Raw genomic sequence first — 18,439 nt, forward strand, 5'->3', positions numbered from 1 at the left:
CTCCTGCAATTTTTTGTTTTCCTTTTTTATAAATTCAAAAACTGTGGCACAATTTTGCGTAGGTTTTTATAATCTAACGACGACCCCCGCGCAGCGAGCGCAGATCATGCAGGGTTATATATCATTTACTAATTCGATTTCACAGCTGAATGTCCCTTCGAAGAAATTTCGAACGATTTCATGACAAAGCCATATTCGACAAGTTGCGTAATCAAAAATTATTATTATCGCGAAGAGTACTTCTTCCATTCAAACGTATGCTTTACGAGCCCAGACATACTCGATTGTAGATAGATGGTTAGGTGACATACCAGAGGTTCCCGTCTATAGGTATATCTGCGCCAGTGGGAAGGAGATAAGATTAGCTTGTTTATTTAACTGTGTATATATATCCTTTTTTAATAACCACCCAGGCTGTTGGGTGCGTGTCGAAAATTGATCTAATGTATGTCCAGGTATATTAATCGTTGTCGACTTTTTTTGATTCGACAGAATCACTAGAGAACGTATTTTCGTGTATTGCTGTAATGCGGTACATAATGAGATGATGATAACATTACTATCAATACAATGTACGTTGTTTAATAATGTATATGGCACAACCTTTATCGAACGTTAATTGCACTTAAGACTATAACTGTCATATTGAAAATCTATACGAAGCCTGTTTTCGTAGTTGTGGATTTCGTATGGTTTTACCAAACAAAAATTAGATGATTCAGTTGCATAAGCTAACATTTCTACTGACTTCGATAATCGAAATTAATCATGATCATCTTTGTGGCTCTCAGCGTCAAACTAAGTTTTGGAGAAACAATACATTATTCTATACACGTCCCGAGGCAAATCAAGACCGACGACGGAACCGGGTCCAAAATCGTCTGCTTTTGGAATATGCAGTTAAAAAGCCCGATTCCGGGTTGTGACCTTGTGCAGTGATACGTGTTTACTACATTTTTATGTATGTTTCTCTGTCCAATAGAATGACACATAATACGACGTTTTGTTCTAAAAATGCGGATAATTGGCCAAATAACAGTAACCTATTTAACACAGACCATGGACTAATAAATCGAGGACCACTTAGTAATGATGTAATAGGTAGTAAACGATCTTCCATGTAATTCGTGTAATTAGGACTTGCATATCTCTTTTGTAAGTCAATTCTCGGTAAAGTAAGGGAGGCCGAAAAATGTCAGCCGCTCAATCATTAAATTTCACTGCACGTTCAGAATTTGTTTTACCATCGAGTTTCTGAGAGCGAGCGATAGCTGCTTTTTACCCGGTTTAATCTAACCATATTGTCTACGATTTCCATTTCCATCGCTCTGAGTTTTATATCAAAGAATGCTAAATTTAAAAGCTCTATTTTTGTATCATTGAATCATCGGCATGGATAGTTGTGTTTGGTTTGATTCGCTATACTTGATTCATCTCAAATTCTTCAAAGATGCGTCTTTTAGAATAACGGAGGCGTCGTTTTTAGATGGAAATGCATCATCTTATTGAATCTTAGGAAAGGAATTCTCCTATAGCCGCGCAACACGTAATTCGATATTTTACCTGAGAATATTGTGAAAGATCGCAGTAGCGCTTCAACTCGTAGACGGCATAGAGAGAGAGCTTTATTTACGTAGAATTTGTTGTTGTTAATACGTCTGCTATAATTCACGCCCACTCCAGTACTCACATAATTCGTACATAAGAAACCACAATGCAAAATAGTCTCAACGAACAGTACGAATAGAATTTCTGGCCGACAGTAAACGCCGTGACATGTCATTTTTAAATGGTCAACGCCACCGGTCGTTCTGGATCAAAATGTCGGGTCGCACGAAGTGCAAGCGTCTGCGAACATGTCTCAATCGACATTCACAGTGAAAGTCGTGTTGAATTTATAGGCGTAGTATAATGCTCGTTTAGTTCGAAAGATCGTTTTCAATTTCGAGTACGTCCTGTGTTCTAATCGTGTACACGGATCTAAGACGCGGAATACATTCAATCAATTAAAAAGAAAAACATGTTCCGATATAACGAAAAAATACCGAGCATAGCTAACTGAGTGTCTGTAAAGAAATTTTTATCTATGACCCTACAGTGTCTTTCCGACTATATTAGATTGTATAATTCGAAAAAGTATATAATAAACCTATTATCCGTTCGACACGATTCCCATACAGTGAAGACCATATATTTTCTACTTGAAATATCCGAGTATTTGGTGATGCTATCTACGATGTTTTTTTCAACTCACCTGTTTTACATTGTAGATGCGAACAGTCGCATTCTGGTCCGCGGTTCGTGCTGACGCAGAGGCAGCCCTTTCTACAGTGGTCCGGCTGTAACTCGCAGGCTTCCGTCGGGGCTCTGGACACGCCGTACGAAGATTTCATCGCGATTCGGACGGCTTCGCACGTACAATTTCGGACGAATAGATTCCTAACATGGCCTTTGAAATGCGGTTCAAATACTGCTGATGGTAAGGCTAAACCGTGCAAATCTGTGCTAAACGATTCCGGTAAACCGCCCAGATAAATATCGCTGTTATCGTGTTTATTTCCAAAATTAAAATCCGATCCGAAAGAAACTTTACTATCCGATGCATCGTCGACTACTAATGTCGTCTCCATTCGATTTCTTTTGATTTCAACTTTGTGCCATCGGTTGTCGTTGAGATTGCTTCCGACTTCCAAACGTACGCTTCCGTCCCTGCCATCGACAATGTTCAGTCTCAAGCGAATTGTCCCTCGTAAAAGTGACAACTCGAAAAAGTCGTAGGTTCCTCCGTCGTCGGTGTACAAAAGTAATCCATTCGACTCGGTGGTTTTGAACTCAAAACTCACAGTCGAATCGATGCAGGAATGCCATTTTGGAAAACTTGCGAACGACGTCCGGGTGCCCGGTAGGTATAGCGACCGGACCGGCAAAAAAATCGTATGAATATTCAACAAAATCACTAGCAAAGTGCTACAGCATACGCTGATGCTGAAATCAGCCATGTTTCAGCTGGGATATTGGGAAAGCTTATGAGCGATACTGGTTTATATTTAACTCACCGAACGTAAACGCGTTTCACGTACATTCCTTACTCCAATTAAAGTGTCTTATTGCCGATGTTGAATGCGGTCAGGTAAAAAGTAAATCTTCGCCGCTGCCTTTTAAAAAAACACGGGCGCGTATTTCTCCAACGCGGAAAGTTATTCAACTGGCACGAAACAACCGGCGCGAGAGAGTTTTGCTCGTCACAACTATACTAACCTCCACCGCGCGTCATTAGTCGGTTTTCAGGAGAAGTTCTAGCCGCCAAAGAGCATTACACACTGCGCGGAAAACAAGGAACTAATGAGGCATACATTCATATTCCCTTTGTTTGTAACATGTAATAATTGCGCACAGGAAAGGCATGCCAGTCTGCATTTCCTGGCTGAATCTCCGTCGGCGTTGATGCAGTGTTGTGAATTTTTAATTCCAATGAAACGCAATCCAAAACAACCGTATGTACGTATATACGTATTAGTATAACCTAACAGTATGTGAAAGGCTGGCAGACACTTCAATGAATGGCACGTTTGTGAACTACACGGCGAAAAAACAAGTACCTATATGAATGTGCGTAGCCTACATGTGACATGTCATTCAGCTTGGTTTTTACGTGTTGCGGCTAGCTTCGAATTGCCGTAGATATCAGCATATCAGATTATCGACCATTTCGCTTTAAAACTGAGTACATTATACGATATGTGATATGGCTATTCGAAAATGGTGTCAAATTGTCACTTTTTCGAGCACTTGTCTTTAATGTCTGCTAGAGGCGATAAAAAGTATCGAAATGAAATAAAAATCATGGGTCAGATATCAAATCGTAGTTTTCTGAGTCATTCCTAACTGCGAAAAGCGTATTTTATTCTTTGAAAAAAATAAAAATTCATCGACCATACGTAAAACTGAAATAACCAATTGTTATATAATCAAAACACAAAAAAGGGGCAGGCCATAAACGGATATCTTCAACCTATCTTCAAGATAAACAACTATAGATCAAAGAACAATTCAAAGGACACATAAGTCAGGGCCATTAGTTTGTTTGTGGTGAGAATTGACTTGTTTGAAAAAGTGTGAAAATCGCCAGACATGAATTTCCGGGTTGGAGAAATAACTGGCGATGTTTCGCCAACGCAATTCGTCGATTGGAAAGTATTTACAGGCGACGTACGACGTACGCAAACAAAATCAATGATTTCGAGTTTACTTGCTTGATATTGTGCTATTCAAGATTTGACAACACGATCTTCAAAAATACCTGCAGCGCACAGTGTTTTGCAAAGCGCGATTCTTGGACATAAGAATTGTCTTCAAGGTCGAAAAATCGCGAGAGATTTTGCGTGTATAGAAGTTCAGATTTACTATATGTTTTATGTCAATGTCAATCAAAACCAGTCTTAGAAGGAGCTTGATAACTGTGATCGACGATTTTGCCTTACGAAATAGCCCCCACCAACTAAGATAACGATGATGCGTAACAAATTATCGAACGAAAACGATTTTCGTGTTGGCCCATCAGTATCAGCTTAAATATTTAGATATTTATCCAAAGCAAAAATATCAACGCATACGAAGGATCGTGAAATTCGAATCTCAAGCGACATCTATACGAGCCAAACATGTTTAAAGTGACTCTCACGTTTTCCCTGTATATATCTTGCATGTAATCGGTTATGAAAAAGTCTTATATCATTCGATTCTGATAGATACACGATTTCAATTGGTCTCTGACGTAGCTTCTCACATCATCCCCGGCTATGATGTACACGTAGAAATTAATGGCACTGTTAGCGGCGTAAAGAGCGCTGGTGACGGATGAGACAACCGTGATAGTTTCGCTGGAAAATTCTACAGTTGTCGACACGAAGAGGAACAACGCCGTCGGGTAGGTGAAAATAACGAATAGGAACGATACGGTCATGACCATAACGGTGGCCTTCTTGGCAGACGACGCCTTCGCAGCAGCGCACGAACCGAGAGTGCGACTTCTGCGAATGAAAATTATCAGAATAACGTTGAGTATCAAAATCGTAATTGTCGGAAAGTAAACGATCACAATAGGGCCCATTTTGTAGTAGATATTCGCCCAAAATGCGGGGAACGCGCATGTGCCAAGATGTTCGTTAAATTCAACGGCTTGCAGCGAGAATACGATATCAACAATGCAACTAACTACTACCAGAAAGAAGATAACTCGGCGGGAAAATTGCGGTGTCGCCAATGTTCTCGCCGTGAACGGCCAGACGACTATCGCGAATCGTTCGACAGTTAAGATTATTACTAACCAGGAGCTGACGAGATCGCATACGTGAGAAAAGTACTCCATAATCTTACACGAGGCGGTGTTCTGAAACGTAATTACTAGGCGTGGATACGAAACGTAGTTCGCGAACGGTAGAACGTATGCAATCAAAGTCATCATATCGACCACTGCCAAAGTGGCGAGATACTGAGAATAAGAAAATACCCGAAATCGCCCGCTTGTCATTACTAAAAAACTGCAGGTATTTCCGAAGGCCCCGGCAAAAGCGAGCACAGAAAGCACGCACAGATGGAAGTATCGAACATGTGATGAATTGATGAGCATCGGCGTCTCTAAGAGAAGTGACGAATACCAGGCTAATCGGGCACCACTGTGACTGGAATTCATGCTTGAATAGACAATACGCTATAGATATTTAATGAGAAGTAAGCTTATATATAGCCTACTGTATTGTTGTTCTTATGATGGCCTAGTACCGGTCGTGGTAATTAATTAGACTAGTTTTGTTTCATATGTAATCATGTTTCCGGCAAATATCTCTTGATGGCATTGCCATAATCAGTAGAGGTCCGGTACTAGCGTGAGACTTTTTGTGCAGTTTCCTTTTTGGTGAAACAACGCTCGAAAATAAAAACATCGCTCGCGTTGACAGCAAAACGGCCGCCATAAACGGCCGATGCCTGGTCGTTATGCCTTTCCGGCCAATTATTGGACGAATATATATATAGGACATAAAGCCCAACATATTTATGTCGATTTCTGTATGATGTGGATCTTTTCAGATTTTTCGTAACCCCCTAAACTACGGGCCTGGACCGGTTGTGCTTGACTTACCGCGTTTGGATCGGACACTTCTACTGGCAAGCTAGGATAACTGCGGGCCTGTTTTAGTTGGTTTTGGTGTGTATTTAAGACGATCAGTAACTCCGAGATTCAACAATATTCTCAAGGTTGCGGACAAACCCGGAAATGTAAAATGTAAAATTCGAAAATATGATACTCATTTGAAGGCCCCCAATCAATCATGATTCCTAAAAATCTATGGATACATTTAACAAAAAGACTTGACCAAAGTAACATTCAAACGACACGAAGATACAATTCGCAGTTATTCAGCTCAAAGTTCCCATTTTTGGAGAAACCTGCCGCGAAGAAAATTGGAGCTTACATTTTAGACAAATCACTTGCTGGTAAATTTTCCACAGGGACTTGTCACAATTGATAGTGAATGTAACCAGTATCAATGACCAACCCCAGTATCCCTGTATAATCGGAAAAACAAGATATTGTTTTTTTATTATACAGGGATACTGAGGTTGGTCATTGATACTGACTGGTTTAATAAAGCCCAACGCACACAGCAAAAAATTTGTTTCGCCGAAACAGAAAACACGTTTTTCGCAAAACGTTTTGCCCGCAAATGATAAAATGTCCAACGCACAGGGCATAATGAAAACGTGCAGAAAACATTTCTTGCACCATGGAATCCATGGAGACAACAATAAACTCAGTTACTCACATCAATCTCAAAATGGCAGCGTCCATGCGACAGCGAAAGATTTTATTAGCAGTATTGTTAATTTTGCGTAATCGAACACGGCACTGAAAAAAGTTTTTTCACGAGGAAAAAACATTTTTTCGGTGCCGTGTGCGTTGGCTCTATTCATTCACTATCAATTGTGACAAGTCCCTGTGAAATTTTCATTTAAAATTTATCCATGTATATGGCAACTTAAATGATTTAATCTAAAATCAATGTTTGAACATTTTACTTGTAGAGACGATAGTTAAAAGTTTAGTCGCCGCAAATCAATTAAAGCAAGATGTAACTCCTTGGCTCGAAGTGAATCCTGGACCCGGATATCTATCGGAAGCGCTTCTCGAAGCTGGAATTCGTAGTTTGACCGTAGTTGAACGAAGACAGGAATTTATGCCGTATTTACAGGTAAAAATTTTCAGTCAATAGAGTAGCTGGTTATTGCTTCCCTCTTTGTGATGGTAGGCTACATTATTCAATAAATAGTCCTTGATTTGTGAATAATTCAGCGAAGAACTATTTAGTCGATCAACTCTTTAAGAGAAAATTTGGGTTTGGGGAAGGAAAAGTCAGCTCACATTAGCAATAAGAGTAGATGAGAGTAATGCGCACTGCGTCTATCAAATCCAAATCTATCGGCCAGAGTTCCGCTCTCGAAAATTGTAGTTGAGTTTGGTAGATTTTATTCTTTTGAACTTTTTTAGAGATTGAAAACGCAGTATCCGGACTTTTCATTCCATCAGAAGGACTTTTTCAACAGGGGAGCTTTACAGAAAGAAGTTCATGAGTTCTTCAGAGAAGTTGTACCGAATCTACAAATCCATTCATTCAATGAAAGTAAGTCGGTTTATCTCGAGTGCTAATCGTCGTTTGTATAATCGAACAAGTTATACGGCACTACGTTGAAAATTTTCAGAACCGCCTTTGAAAATAATCGTCTCTCCGGGAATCGCTTACGAACGCCGACTCATCAAAATTCTTCTGAATCAACTTTTGATATCTTCGATATCGTTGTTTAGCTACGGGCGTATGGAATTCATAATGATATTGTCATCGTTAGAAAAACAGGTAATCATGACATATTGATACTCAGTTACTTTAATCGGGGGGAGCGCTTATGAACTTTGTATGACATGGAAAACTGCGCTAAGCAAATGAATACCATTACAGTATGAAGACACCGTAGTACTACTGATTTCTCTGCAGCAATCGAGGATCCATTAGGGACACTAGTTGTGGATTTCTTCCCCCATTCGATTAAAATCAATCCATAATTTTCTTGGTGCAAATGATTAAGCTTACCCAATCACAGTTAAGTGGATAATGGATACATCTTTTGTGTAATTTGTGGGAAGGTTAAAGATCATCTAATCAAACGTTATGGATTAAAAATCAACTTATCTTTAATGAATATATACTGTTAGGCATCTCGCTGGCTTTGGCAAGTTTTCACATATTCATATAGTTTACTACTTAAGTGTATCATGATCTCACAAGAATTCATTTAATTCATTTGCAGCGTTTAATGTTGAAATGGCCGATTAGTGCATTTGCGTACAGAGAGAGGAACGCTTTATTCAGTCTAATGTTTGATGTTGACTTTTTGCAAAAGGTGAGTAATTCAAACTTTTACATCTTTAGTAGGTAAAATAAAACATGATCAGCATCATTCAGAAGTACAAGAATTCTTTTTGGATAAAAAAAGATGAAAATATTAGTTATTCTTCTTTGCAGATAGATCCAGGAGGAATCTTCCCACCACAAGTTGTATCAAATTACAAAAAGGTAGAACCTCTACACTAAAACTTCAGATCAGAAATCACCATTGTTATAGGCCTAGTCGATAGTTTGCCTAATATTTTCTAATTTATAATCAAATCAACATTGTGTTTGGTTTATTATGGTACCCGGTAAGTCAGATTAAAAAGCGTTGACCTTTCAATGCATCGTTTCATTTACTAGAAAACCAAGCAAGGGCAGCAAGTTTCTGAAAGTTTACACGTGGTTCGAATTACGCCCAAAGAAGGACTGTTTACACATTTGTTCAACCAGCGTCATCTACCGATGTTTGCCTTCTTCGTGAAGGAAATGCTAGTCAAACGCTCGCAGCGATTGATACCCAAAATGGAGTAAGTTTTCTCTGTAAATTTCGTGCCATAAAATACATACCGGTATTCATAATTTCTTATAAAAACTATTTACTGGTTCATATTTCAAAGCGTTGTTTTATCTCTATATGTGGGTTCCTACTGATAAATGGAGACACTATCTGAAGATGGTATCATCCTAGGAAACCTAAAAATCTAGAAAAAAAACATGAGTTTAGAAAACCCTGCGCCATTACCTATTTCTTCTTACTGAGTAGGAAAATAACAATTTTCCGCTCCATACTCAATTTGTACATTTACCTAAAAAAATTACATAGTTGCATATATAGTTAATGAAGAAGCTCTGATAAAAACTTTCCGACTATATAGTGAAAGGGTGTCATTGCATTTCAGGGTTTTCTTTCCTGGGTGCGGTTTACAGATGATAGATGAAGGTTATACGATGGATCAAATAACAGGAGACATTTCACCAGATGATTTTGTCAAACTATTCAAGGTAAGAGGATTTGAAAGCATTTCTTGAAATGTTTTGGCGAAAAATTGTCCTACACCCTCTTTAGATATGTTTATCTTTAGATATGTTTATGATTGACTTTTCTACATTTTAGAATGTTCTATCATGGCCTGATTTTGAAGAATCAAATTTCATTTCATTGTACAGACGATTTCAAGGAGAACACATAACAGACATCGATGTCAGCTGACGATTCACTGAATATTTTATATCAATAGTGTACATTTTTAAAGATTTTGTAAATAAATTGTTCTGTTGTACTGTAAAGCCCTCCAAGTCCGATTCATTTGGAATTTATGTAGTTCTACTATTCATTGATGGCACAAGGACAAGTGGACTGGAAGAAGCCATCCAAACCAATTCGAGTATTGTCCTTGGCACCTGATCTACCATGGCAATCCTGATAAATTGTCTGTAATAAGAGTGCAGTCAGTCAAAACCCTAAAACTTTGCCATTTGGAGCCGGTTTTATAGACCTGGACCCAGTTCAAAGTTTTCAGTTAAGTTTCATTCATTTAGTTAATTTTCGATGTTTTGAGCAAAATCCCAACTCGTGTAACTGAAAATGGGTCCTTAAACCCAGGGGTTAATTCAATTACATGTATTAGCCAATACGAGTTCCTCTGCGGTTAAGCGAATATGAATATGAGATTGTAAAACCATACAACCAAAATAATATAAAACCAAATACAGTTCAGTCTATCAAAACACTTAGATTCTACTAACGTGACACATGCATCTATTAGTATAAATAATTGTAGAAGTAAATAATTTATTTTCTGAAAAAATTTAAATGTACATTACACTAACAAGTACATAACTTTTCTTAGCAATAAAACTCGCACATCTTAATATCTTGGTTTTGTACATTTTGAGGGGAACTTCAATTGTGGTTTCAATTTTCAGCATTACACTGTAGTACAAGCGACAGTGGTAGCAAAAATTGCATCGCAGAGATCCGAGTAATGCAAACGCATTACGACCTAGCTTTCATTGAGAGTACTGGCAGAGATTGGAGTGAAAAAATGCTTTTTTCCTTATTCCACTATAGATTCAATCAACGTGCTTCATAATAGAATGTAATATTTCAATTCCATGCAACTCACGAAGTCTTTCCAAATGCCTGAAAAAAGGACCATTTGTATTAGAATTTTTCACAGTACAAACATTGATCAATTTTCGCTTGCACAGAAAACCTTGAGTCCACTAAATCTTATCCAAGTACAGGTACTCTCTGAATCAAAGATACAGTAAGCAATATTCGGCATGTGTAGGAAAAGACTAAATTAATTCCTTCGTTAGCTACACATTAAGGTTTGCCTTCAACATGTTATTACCTTGGATCCCCTTGAGTCAACTTAGCGACTAAAATACCAGCATTTTTCTGTACATCCTTCATTCTGCCATCGCGAACGATCACTAGAAGATTCTGTATGATATTCGTTTTTGCCAAGCGGGAGCATACTTTCGTAACTGAGCAACAGTTGCTCAGACAGAGAGCCGCGTTTCCAACGATATGTTCATTGTCGTGATTCAGCAGCTCAACCACACTATTCAACCCTGGAAATAATGAAAATTAAGGCAATTCATCGTACGTAAACTTTTATCATATGAAGCTTCAAATAAATTTACAGGACACCTACGTACCATCCTTATTATCAGCTATATCCAGTGAACATTGCGAAATCTGTTGACTGAAAACAGTTATAACCTTCATACTTGAAGTAACATCCTTTTGATTATCACTCTGAAATTTATAAAAACAATACAGCTTGGAACGAACATTGTATATTTTCTTGAATCATTATTACTGTACTGTAAACAACAAAATAAATATATTGTATCATTTGGGAACAAACAGATGAAATGCATGGTATCTCGATCCTACAGATAGATATAGCATATCCATATTATCCTTTAGATATGCTATAGACAATGACGATATAGCTGTAGTTTATAGTACACTACCTTTAGTAAATTTAGTAATTTCTCTAAAAAGCTCGTGGTATAGATTGTTTCAGCAGCTTCGCGTGATTTCGGGAATAAATGACTGATTAATGCTAAACTGCGTTGACGTAAATCATTGTGGTCACTGTTAAACAACTCGACGCAATACGATGCCATTTTCGCCGCAGCCGCTTTGCACTCTTCGGATGGCTCTAACGACATGTTCATAGCTAAACCCAGTAAACTGTGCAGAGCTTCTTTATGTCGCGTGATAGAACTTGAATTCATGCACGGCACAGCCTGAAATAGACACAAATACGTGGAGATATTCTGCTTTCATGGTGGAAACGCAGCACAAAAAAATCGTCGCTGTACTAAAGTAAAACGAATTCTATTTTCTATCAACCACAAGCACGATGATAAACTTACCAGCAAATGGAGGCATCCATCCCACATTCCTTTCCTGCATATTATCTTCTGCCTTATGTGCGCATCATTGGTTAGATTGGTCACAGCTGATAAACATAAAGGCAATGTCGACTTACTGACATCGCAAGTAATCTACAAAAAGATTCATCAAAATCTATTTCTACTAACTTTTTAAGCTATATACACTTCATTGAAATATAGGCACTCTTCCTTTCTGACTAAATTTGGGGTGGGGGGCACAATGCTGATCTAAAAAATTTATCCTACAATTTGGGAACCAGATCCAGATTTTGTACTCACGATGAAATTTTCAAAAGCAGAGAAAACATTTTCCACATCGGTCCTCAGCTGCGCTTTATACTTGGGGTTCAATGTAAGATTGTTGATGAAACCCATAGCGTTCACAGCCATGAGACCGTGAGAGTTCATCAGACTGAACACAGATTTTGTAAGACTGTAATAGAAAAACACAAAATTCTTGAAAAAAATCATGTTTCCAGCAGCAGGTCATATAATTTTCTTTTTCAGGTCTGTACAGTATGGGAAGACTAGCAAAGGATCAAACAATAACAAACCTTGGAATATCAAATTTAGAAATGATTTGGTTTCTTCCTAATTCTGATTGCGAGACTATGTGAAGAAAATTGATGCATGCCTCTTTAAGCAGCTTGCGTTTTGTTGTAAGTATTGTTTGCAATGTTCCAACATATTTTGATTCTTCCATAATTTGTTTAATATTCTCATCTGAAAATAACCCTCATTAGACAGAGACCGGTCAAGTATTTGGAAATCACAATAACCATAAATGGGGCGTAGCCTAGGCTCCACTAAATGAAAGCCCAGTTGCACAGTCATGACTAACAGGCATAAATGATAAGACTATTTTACTGGTTTCGCTTGATTATGGGCAGAATATGACAGAATCCAAATCATGATTGTGACAAGTAAGTCATAGCTTGGTCTTAAATCAGAATGACTTTGATAGAATAATCAACTTTTACTGGTCAATATATCTAACCCATGACTGCGCAATTGACCCCTGCATTGGAACATCAGCTGATAAAAGAGTTCGATCCCTTATCTATCCTTTCCATTCATACCATTGTCGGTACAAGCCGCTGTATATGTTTCTATACACGCCCAGGTTACATCGCGATCCTCCTTCGATAAGCTATTCACATGAGATGAGAAAGATCTGAAAAAATATACCAGTAGATGAAATGACTAGAGAATGATTTGCGATGTGTAAAAAGTTTGAGCGCTAGATAAATCAAATTAGCGATTTTCTACAAACCTTGAAACGGCAGGATGAGATTGGACGAGTTGTAATCCTCCATGAGTTCGAAATAATGTCCGGTCGTTGGCTGAAATGTAATAATTTGCATAAAATATTTAAATGTTACTAAGATTTTTAGTCTTTTAGCATTAACACACTCGCACTCATGTTTCCATACAAGATCTTTAGAAGAAATGTGAAAGCGACAAATAATTCTAATGTTCTACATGTACTTACTATTGGTCAGGAATCTAGTGATGATACGCAGACCACCGCTGTAGTACAAAGGTAACTGATCCGGGCGATTTAATTTATCTAATAAGTCGACAACATTTCCAACTTCAGAATTATCTGTTTTAAATGCTTCTTCCGCTGCCAAATCGTCATTTTCAGTTTTCTCGGCCAACTGCACCTCAGCAATATATTCTAAAATGAGGTTCAGTACATGTCTCCGGGTAATCATACTGATCAGACTGCTGATATTGCAATCTAGTAATTCTGGAATTACTTAATACAACATGCAACAGAATGTCGCGTAACCTTGTTCAGCAGCGGTATGTTGTGGAACCTTGTTCTGTTTATTCACCTTTGATAATCGATTCCTTTTTTGCATCGATATTGAGAACTTGTTTATAGCTGTTTATTGCGTCATTGTACCTCTTTAAACCAAGGTAAGCTTTTCCTTGATGAACATAGGCTTTCACACAGTTCTCAAATACCTTAAAAACAAACTTTGCTTATGATTTCGTTTTAGATAAACTGAATCTTTATTCGCTTTTCCTATAGTTATAATGCTAGACACCAATCTCATATTTTTTGGAACAGATGAAAAAAATATTTTTTATTACCTCCTACTGCTAAATATTGTGAATGGAGCAGAAATACTTACTCTTAAAGCCCAATCACAGTCACTTAAGGCTTCCTCATATTTTCCAATCTTATTGTAAGCTTGTGCGCGATTAGTCCATAGAGCAGTGAGAGTCTTAATTTCTGCTAACCCCTGTCAAATAAAAACAAAATACAGGTAATGATCAGTTTTTTTCAACATTGATCTAAAGCCTGCTAAAATTTCTAATTAATGTCATTATATCATTTCATTTAGGTAAAGAATTTTATTTCATTTTTACCCCAAACATTGAACTTTGAATTATAATGACTTTTGATGACTAAACTGCTTAAAAACGATTTCTTCTTAAAAACGTTTGCTTCTTTAAAAGGAGATAGATAAGAATATATTATCATAAGAAGCAACTGATTGTTATACCCCAAAGTGAAATTAAATTTTAAATAGCATTTCCCCGAGTATAACAAACCAATAGCTTATCAATCAATACTGGTTGTCATTGAACAACTTTGATATGGGCCAAAATAATCTGATTGCTAATAACTCAACTGAAGCTCAGTATTTTACCTGGGTATAGAAATCAATAGCTTTTTCGAAATTTCCAGCTTTAAACTCAACATTGCCAAGTTCTTTCAGTCGCATGGCTTCCTTTTCGCGAACTACTTTATCTCGATATCGCTCTTCAGCATCTCTCTCAACAACGCGCAGGAAATCATCTGGAAAAAAATACAATAAACGAATGACAATAAAATACAAATTCCGATGCATTAATACCGATTACTCGTGGAGATACTAATTGCTAATGATACCTTTGTCAAGATTTGATGATGGTTCGGTCGGTTCATCGCGAAATGTGGCATGATTGATAACTGTCCTATCGACACCTAAAACAAATAGTTATCACCTCATCAATTTTCCAGTCTCAATCATCATTTCCTCTAAAAGACGTTTATCATTGAATAAACTTACCTGTCTTATCTTTTTTGACTTTGCCTTGATGTTTGTCTAAGTATTTATCAACTGCTGTATCGCTTCCATCTTTATCGCTCGCTATTCCTTTCACAAGTGATTCTGGAAAGGTTGAGAAGAAATCAGATTAACAACTGGGCACAATAAGAACATCCTTATTACCGAGATGACATATTTTACCGAGATAAACCGAGATGAAATGAAATATAGCATATTTATTTATTCATTATCGATTTTAACAATTGAAATCATGTTAGATCAGTAATAAATACCTTCTAGTCATATTTAAAAATTTTTTTTTATTAAAAAAAATTTTGACTTCAAATACGTAAACTCAGTTTGCAATAAAATTTCATTGAATTTCATTGATCGACGATCTCATCTCGGTAAAGTTTAAGTTATTTTCCTGCAAAAATATCCGACAAAATATGTAAAATATGACTCCAGCAGGCATTTATTAGATATGATTTCAATTGTTAAAATCGATAAGGAATAAATAAATGTTATATTTCATTTTATCTCGGTTCATCTCGGTAAAATACGTCATCTCGGTAATAAGGATGACTGAAGAAGGAGTCTTTTTGGTGAAAGTTTGGCGGCCTAGTTAGTCTGAAGACCAGACAATGAAAGCGTTCCCTTACGACTTACGTTGTTTCAGGAACGATGGCTTATGTCTATTACACCATTGCTTGAGAGGACATCAGGTGGCTTAGCTCAGTCAGTTTATTGGTACGTACCTGATTAGGTCTAGGATCAACAAGATTTAACTTCTTAAGGGCACACCTCGCCACCCGTTCTGAAACTACCAAAAGTGACTGAGTTAGCCCAACCCATGTCCGCTCCAGCAAAGTTGAAATAGATATTACTAGACTTAAGTCAAGCTGCCTAACGCCAAGATAGAAAACACTTAGTCTGAACCTGCTGATGAATCAGAATACAAACCAGACTGGCAGAGATTCAGATTAGTTAGAGTCAGAGATGTGTAACTTGTAAGCTACCTCACGCTTCACCCAGTCCTGGCAGTGTGGCTGTCTCCACAGTGTATCTACGTTGCTCTACGATCCTGTGTAACCACCCACCCAGACACGTTCATTCAAATTCGCGTGACTTTTGCCGACACAACTACTGTCGGCATTTTTGCCTGTGTTCAAACTGCGATATCTCAGCAAATAAACAACCGATTTTGATAAATAAACTATGTACACTAACCTTATGATGTCTTACGTTTGTTCATTATATCATTTTGACGATAAATCTGATTTTAGTACGATTAAATTTGAGATACAAAAATGATGCGCTGATTAGCGATGAGACACGCATCGCTCAAGTGTCTTGTTGCTAACGAACTACAGCGTTACAATGCCTAGTTTCAAAGTGAAAAAATGATGTCATTTTGCTATTTCTGTATTTATATCGCATCAAGCACGGAGTATGATGAAGGAACCTCCGAATGAACGTAATAATAAGAAAACTGAATATGTGAGGTTTGTAATGATAGTTTATTTTTCACAATCGATTTGGTGAAACTGGATTTCTGGTGGTTTAAAGTCACTGTGATTTAAGAGTATCGAGAAAATGTCGTTCGTGTCTTGTGTCTGTGGTACATCAGACACAAGGTTCTTGGTGAACCTCACGCCTACGTTACGGGTTCTACTACTTTGATTCCAGACACTGACAGGTTAAGTTGGTGATTGAAATAGCGTAAAGAAAACATGGGCCGAAAACATAACACTGCGCGTATAAACTTACCGACAGTGTCAATTTGATCAAGAAACTTATCGAGACCGGTAAAATCAATTTCCTTCGCCATGTTGTGTATTAGCAACGCTGACCAATTCAATTCAATTCAATTCAATATATCGGCGACCTTGAAAAAAGCAATGGCCCCTTTCTTCGTTACCGTTTATCTATAATTTCCGGACGCACATTTGGCACCGGGCCCGGCTTCTAACAAATAGCAAATTGTAAAATAGCCCCTGTCGACCAACTGTTTTCGGGGCTTAAGAAGTCTCAATAGCTCCCAAGAAAATTCTGAAATTGCAACCAATGGTATTCAGCTGTCCGGCGAGTCCCTGGGCCCAGTTTCACAGAAAGGTTTATCTCTTAAATCGATTTAATTTCTTCATTAATTCAGTTTATCTTAAATCGATTTAGGCCTTAATCCTTTTTGTGAAACTGGGCCCAGGGTTAAATCTAGATTGGCGTAGGCAGCCCCAACAAACCCCGATCTATCTGGATGGAAGACGAACCGGGAATCAGACTTCAGAACTTCTAAAATTCACCTTACTTCAAAACAAAAATTAGCCTATGCAAACTGCAACGGTTTCGTTCCCAGCAGGTGGTGGTGGGTTTTTGTTGGGGGCAAAAAGATCAAGAGATCAAATAGATCTCTGTTCGATCATTAGATCAGAGTGTTTTTGTGAGGTTTTTCCTCTACGGCGATGTTTTATGCCGCTATTAGTTTTGTTCCAGGCAGGTGCGTGGTTGGTTTTTAAGGGACACGCTATACATGAAATTGAAATATCTAATCTAATGATAAGACTGTTTAATCATCCCTTTTCAAAGATAAAATTAACTATTTGCCAAATGAAGTTGCAACAACAGCGCAGACTCTGAAATTCGATGCCGATCTTCTTTCTAGATACTGCCGATTCGCTTGGATTCATCATTCTTTCGATGCTAAATTTGAGTCGAAGTTCAAGGACGATGAAAAAGAGGGATTTTTTTCGAAGTCGTCGGCATTCAAATTAAATGCAACATGATTAGAAAGTTGAAACTGATTCATTTTTCCTAATTGGATGAATTTACGAACGAAGAAAGAAAGATGGAGAGTTAATAATCTAATTAAGCGGATACATATTTCTTAATTAATAAGTGAAATGAATATAAGAAAAGATTTGAATATTGTCTTATATTTAATTCACTTAGTTAATTAAGAAAAAAGAATCCGTTTATTTAGATTATTAACTTTCCATCTTTCTTTCATTGCTAAGTTTCTTTTATCTAATGTCGATAAATTCTAAATTCTACTAAAAATAGTCGTGTCACAATTAGTGTTTGCGGATTTATTATATCAGCTGCAATGAAACCGCAATCACGGCAGTTTCCTTTCAAAGATCAAATTACGTAATTCTTTTCTGATTTCTTTTCCGGTCATCAGATACAAGTACAGATTAAACGAATAATTTAACATTAAAATATCGGCGAGGGCGGTGAGCGTGTTTTTTAATTCCGAATTTATCCCGACTAAAAAGCTGATGACAAATGTTGGGAGCGTTGTAACCATGAAGAAGGTGCACAGCAACAGAACCAACACGGTTACCTGGTTTGATTATTTCGATGCTCTGCTTGTTTTTGAGTTGTATTTTTTTCTTAATAAAGTGATAGCAGTAATCGTGGACATGATGGCTAACAAAATAAGCGGGCCTATAGAGATAAAGATAGACGATAGCAACGGCTTTGTAAATGTGAGCACATTTTTAAGGATACAACCGTTGTCACTAACATCAA

At 37.5% G+C, this 18,439-nt stretch overlaps 3 protein-coding genes across 5 annotated transcripts in view; 1 reads left to right on the top strand and 2 right to left on the bottom strand.

The window, feature by feature from the left end:
- The window catches only part of LOC141902198 (uncharacterized), a 32,983-nt gene extending 29,378 nt beyond the window's left edge, over window positions 1–3,605 (bottom strand). For all 3 annotated transcript variants that reach the window (XM_074789857.1, XM_074789849.1, XM_074789842.1), the window contains exon 1: window positions 2,255–3,605. In XM_074789857.1, the coding sequence (XP_074645958.1) occupies window positions 2,255–2,999 (745 nt within the window). In that variant the 5' untranslated portion in view covers window positions 3,000–3,605. The remainder of the gene's footprint in view (window positions 1–2,254) is intronic.
- Window positions 3,606–6,266: 2,661 nt separating this feature from the next.
- On the top strand, window positions 6,267–9,734 carry LOC141914983 (dimethyladenosine transferase 2, mitochondrial-like). The gene is made up of 9 exons (XM_074806335.1): window positions 6,267–6,495; window positions 7,084–7,250; window positions 7,547–7,679; window positions 7,759–7,910; window positions 8,362–8,454; window positions 8,577–8,627; window positions 8,805–8,971; window positions 9,344–9,446; window positions 9,559–9,734. Exons 1-9 carry the CDS (start codon window positions 6,330–6,332, stop codon window positions 9,652–9,654), a joined length of 1,128 nt encoding a protein of 375 aa, XP_074662436.1. The 5' UTR covers window positions 6,267–6,329; the 3' UTR covers window positions 9,655–9,734.
- A 562-nt stretch (window positions 9,735–10,296) lies between these two features.
- LOC141913159 (tetratricopeptide repeat protein 12-like) lies at window positions 10,297–16,786 on the bottom strand. The gene is made up of 16 exons (XM_074804624.1): window positions 16,679–16,786; window positions 14,930–15,031; window positions 14,770–14,844; window positions 14,528–14,676; window positions 14,006–14,116; window positions 13,703–13,835; window positions 13,354–13,542; window positions 13,135–13,204; window positions 12,941–13,035; window positions 12,416–12,584; window positions 12,141–12,294; window positions 11,841–11,972; window positions 11,433–11,711; window positions 11,112–11,211; window positions 10,802–11,024; window positions 10,297–10,587 (listed from the first exon to the last, which is right to left on the bottom strand). Exons 1-16 carry the CDS (start codon window positions 16,737–16,739, stop codon window positions 10,518–10,520), a joined length of 2,112 nt encoding a protein of 703 aa, XP_074660725.1. The 5' UTR covers window positions 16,740–16,786; the 3' UTR covers window positions 10,297–10,517.
- Window positions 16,787–18,439: the final 1,653 nt, after the last annotated feature.

This window comes from Tubulanus polymorphus, chromosome 1 (genome assembly GCF_964204645.1).
Source record: "Tubulanus polymorphus chromosome 1, tnTubPoly1.2, whole genome shotgun sequence".
Taxonomy (NCBI): domain Eukaryota; kingdom Metazoa; phylum Nemertea; class Palaeonemertea; order Tubulaniformes; family Tubulanidae; genus Tubulanus; species Tubulanus polymorphus.